Here is a 4399-nt window from a genome sequence, read left to right as displayed (position 1 = left end):
GCTAAAAGATGTGACAGGGTGGGGCATGTTCAGGTTTAGATTAAGCAATTTGTCTCCATTTCAAGCAACAGTTATAATATCCGGCGGAGTGGCCCATAGATCTTCATTGGTTACCCGCCCAAATAGTTATGTAGAGTAATCTCTAGCCTGATTGCAACCTTGCGGCTATCTGTGTAGTATTAATCGGGTATCAGTAAATTACTTATGCCGATGAATTTGAGCTGTTTATGAAGCTTATAAACAGCACTATAGAAATTCCGGCTTAGCATCGCTGCTCCGTAACCGTATTTTGTCCGCCTAGCTCCAATTTTACCAAACTACGCTACTCAACGCTCTATACGACTGCGCTTGTTTAACCCGTTATGGCCGACGATAGCGAAGCGCAACCAGCGCAACCAGCGCCAGCACTATCGCTCACACGAATTCCTATGCTCCCTCCACCGGCGCCAAGTAACCTACCTTCTTCCACCTTATCGTTAAGCCTTGGGAAGCGCAAGCGGTATAAACAGTCATACCCTCCTTAACCTTCATCGTTAAGACGCGTAAGCTCCAACGGGAGCACCGCGTTCTCTGCATCTACAAGGGAGCAAGTAAAGAGTTTAGATAATGGTAATTTATGCTAGCATTGTGGTGCGACGCCAATAGATATATGTTATATTATCACGAAAACGGATTAAGAGGTACGTTGCTGCTAGTGCGATGGTCCCGAACAGTATAACGCTAACAAACAGTATACTTTAGTTTAAAATTTACTAAATCCGCGGCCTTATTAATATCAACTCTTCATCTTATATGGACAATGGCATACCTCTCTATGCTCTTTGTTACCGAAATTTTAATAACCACTATAATTTAGGCTTTGTCTTTATCCCTGCCGATATTGCATACTTTAGGGTATATAAGAAGCGAGATATGATACGCAGGCAGGAATATTATAATTAACATTAAACGCGGGTAAAAAGAGTTTGTCCTTCTTAGGACGAATACTAGTAGCATTAACTGGTTTAGAATGCCATTGATGCTAAGGATCATAGAGGACTATATAAGCGGTACACCCTCTACGACTATTTTCCTAAACTAGGCTGTTATAAGAGAAACAGGAGTATACGGATTAGCCAGCTCTTTCCCCCTACTTCATAGCACGGTAACCCCATGGCAACACTACGGCGGAGTTTTACGATTCTAGAAAGTGTCGCATTAAGTAGTATACCTATAGTAAAGAGAAAGGAATTGCAGAAACTGTATAACCTTTATATTAAGAACGATGAATACCTTACAACCTAAGGTAATAACTTAGAGACAGGAGGAGATTCTAGAAGCAGCTTTAGATTATAGGGCAACGCGGATAGATAACGTTCTATATAGCCTAGACATTAACTCCTAGCTAGTAGGCTAGTGCTATAGCGGGACACCGGTGTAGGGCCTTTAGGTTATTCCTAAAGAGATAACTTAATAAGCTATAACGTTGTAGCCTCTAATATGCCGACCCTTAAGTATACGGCTGCACTCAGCCCTGCTCTTACGCCGTTAGCGTCGTTAATTTATCGGCTTAAGTCCCCCAACGTAATTTTAGCGGAGAAGAAAAGTACTAAAAGTATACCCGCACTTAAGTCGCAAAACCCCTCCGCTATATCCTCTAATATACACCTACTAACTTACTCCGCTAGTGTCGCTAAGGATAAGGCATATTACGTAATATATAAGGTTAGAAATTGGAAATAGGGACTATTAGCTACGGCGCAAAATATTAGGGAGTTTTATCTTAATATATAATACTTAACACGAAATATATTGGAGAATGCGGCTTAAAGACGGCGAGCTATCTATATAGTTAGGTCCATTAACAGAAGCAGGCGAAGCTAAAGGTATTACAATTATTATACCGCGTTGCACTGTCTAGGGCGCTACGCTGTACGGAATTTCTAACCTAGAATGTGCTATATTATAGCGTTTATAGGTTTATATAATATAATAAAGCACGTATTTATTTAATCGTTATCTTAGGCAAGAAAGTCCTAAATAGTTACAGGAATTAACTTAGTGAAGACATACTCGCCATTAAACCCCCTAGTATGTGCTTTAGTAGCATTCGTACCTCTCTTCTAGCGCCCTAGTTTATTAACGTTTAAATATAGTTTCCTACTTAGAACTTATTGGAATCACAACTCTACAATTGTGGATAATTGTAGCGTCTCTCCATCTACCTCCCCTGTCCGTTAAATTGGAGTCCCTAAAAATGATAACGGGATACTCTCGTATGCCGCTAGAAACGGCGAGATGGTCGGAACATTTTCGTTCTCTAATAATGGGACATTTATGGCGGCTCCCTATAGGTGCACTATAAATTTAGCGCAACTATAATAATGTCTAGTGCCACTATACAGATTGAAAAAGCATTATTTTATTTTAACGGACCCCGGATAACTCTGATTATTATATAAAGCGTTTACTATGCGACGCGGCTATAAACGCCTATTATACGCGTCTATGGTAATGTAACTGGTTATATTAATCTTCGAAGTATCTATATAACTAGGTCTAATTAGCGCAATCTTATACTAGCCATTTAGTTTTAGCTAGAGTTAAATATTATATTCTATGATGTTAAATGTAGAACTAATATCTCTAAATTATTAATCCGTTTACGGAGTTTAGAGATTGTCTCTTCATATACCCGCAATTTTGTTTCGCCTATATTTAACTACAGCCTAATCTTATAATGTAGCTGTAGCTTAGTAGAGGCTTTAAGCTTAACACTATTAGAGTAGAGCAATTCTAGGATAGTTATACTAAGATCTAAATCTCTTTCCGGATTAAGACTAGACCTATTAATAAATCGGATTAATATTGGCGACGCGTTAATTAATTTAAATAGTTGTGGTTAAAAAGCTATCTTATTGCTTGCAGATATGTGATCTAGTAAGCTGGGAGTTAGAAATAATATTATGTTGCTCTTTAACCTATCTGTAAAGTGCTGGTTTGGTATAGGATTTATTAGTATCCTTATAGCTTTATCTGTCTGCTTACTATAATCGTAACCTATAAAGTCTTTTAATCCCTATTTCCTTTTTATCTTTGTAAATGGTATATCTGGTAACTAAGGTAAAGAAAGCTGATCTCTTTAACCGGCATTATTGTAGTTAATACTCGTTTTCGTTAGAGTTCGAGAAACTGGCGGAAGTTAAGAAATTATTAACTATTCTTTTGCTTAGGCTTCGTATTTTACCTAGAGAAAGAACGGGCACTAGTCCTTATTAACGTTTAGACATCTCCAAACTATATAATTAAGTTAGCCTTACTAGACGAAAGCACGGAAAACTAATGCTATACACCTTTTGCCCTTGTTGGGTCCATTTTTCTTTATTATAAGACACCTCGCTACTTAGTTACACTTATAATACCATTTTCCCTTAGTAAAACGCCTACGGCCGAGTTTTAATCCTTAATTTATTTCTATAGACATCCTAGGGTAAAGGCTGTTAGCTCCCGCGAATATATATTTATAAGTCTAACCTAATAGTAGGCACCTTTAAAGGAGTTCTACTAAATAGCACTAAAGGTTATAAGAGCGCAATATATTATAAAATAAGTTCTCTTTAAATAAAAGGCGCTAGGGAAAGCGTTTAGAGATTAAGAAGCGTAGAAGCTTTATTGCCCAGTCCTAATTCTATGTTTAGTAATTATTATATAGACTATATATTACGCGGGGATGTATATAGGGTGGAATTAATAAGACTGTTAACGGAGATATGTTAAGCCTTGTCTGATACGTTTTAAAGCTTAGCTAAGAAGTCCCTAAGTCTAAAAGATAAATAATTTGTATATAAGATATAAACAAGGGACGTGCTCCGGTACTTGGCTCCACTATATATAGCTAAGCCTCTCTATTAGCCTCCTCGTTGGTCCCATTTACCACTCCTATTATCTTTGGGCTTTTCTCTACCTCGACAAGTCGAGATATACTAAATTCGATGGAAGTGGGAGAAAATGATTAATGGAATGACTGGGCTATATGTGGCGGGGCTTAGCATCTAGAAAACGCCACTTGGTCATTCCTTCCGCTAGTGACGTCCTATAAGAGGTGGACTGTGTGCAAACGGGTATGATTACGGAGCTTTGTTCCTATTAATTCTATTGGCCAGCTTTTATTAATAATAGTAGGACGAAATACACTAGCGGAAGGGATATGTAAATTGACCGTATTATATAGCACTTACGACCGGAAGATCCTTATTTTTATGGTTTAGAAAAGGTAGGGCAAGATTATAACGGAACCTAGTTTACTAATATCCGTCCCTAAGTTACGTAAAACCCGCTATACCGCAAAATATAAGGGGTACTTTAACTTTAAGCGACTATAATCCTGCGCACACGCTAATATTCACTATAATTCTATATA

The 4399-nt window shown here is 37.9% G+C and overlaps 1 protein-coding gene across 1 annotated transcript; it reads left to right on the top strand.

Annotated features, from left to right (window-relative positions):
* Positions 1-759: 759 nt before the first annotated feature.
* Positions 760-942, top strand: K441DRAFT_567441 (uncharacterized protein; the record flags this gene model as incomplete). The annotated part of the gene is made up of 1 exon (XM_067643797.1): positions 760-942. A coding segment is annotated over one exon (183 nt), but the record flags the coding sequence as incomplete, so codon positions are not given.
* Positions 943-4399: the final 3457 nt, after the last annotated feature.

The sequence above is a fragment of the Cenococcum geophilum genome, assembly GCF_001692895.1.
Source record: "Cenococcum geophilum 1.58 unplaced genomic scaffold K441scaffold_28, whole genome shotgun sequence".
Lineage (NCBI taxonomy): Eukaryota > Fungi > Ascomycota > Dothideomycetes > Gloniales > Gloniaceae > Cenococcum > Cenococcum geophilum.
This window is presented reverse-complemented; position numbering and strand designations above follow the sequence as displayed.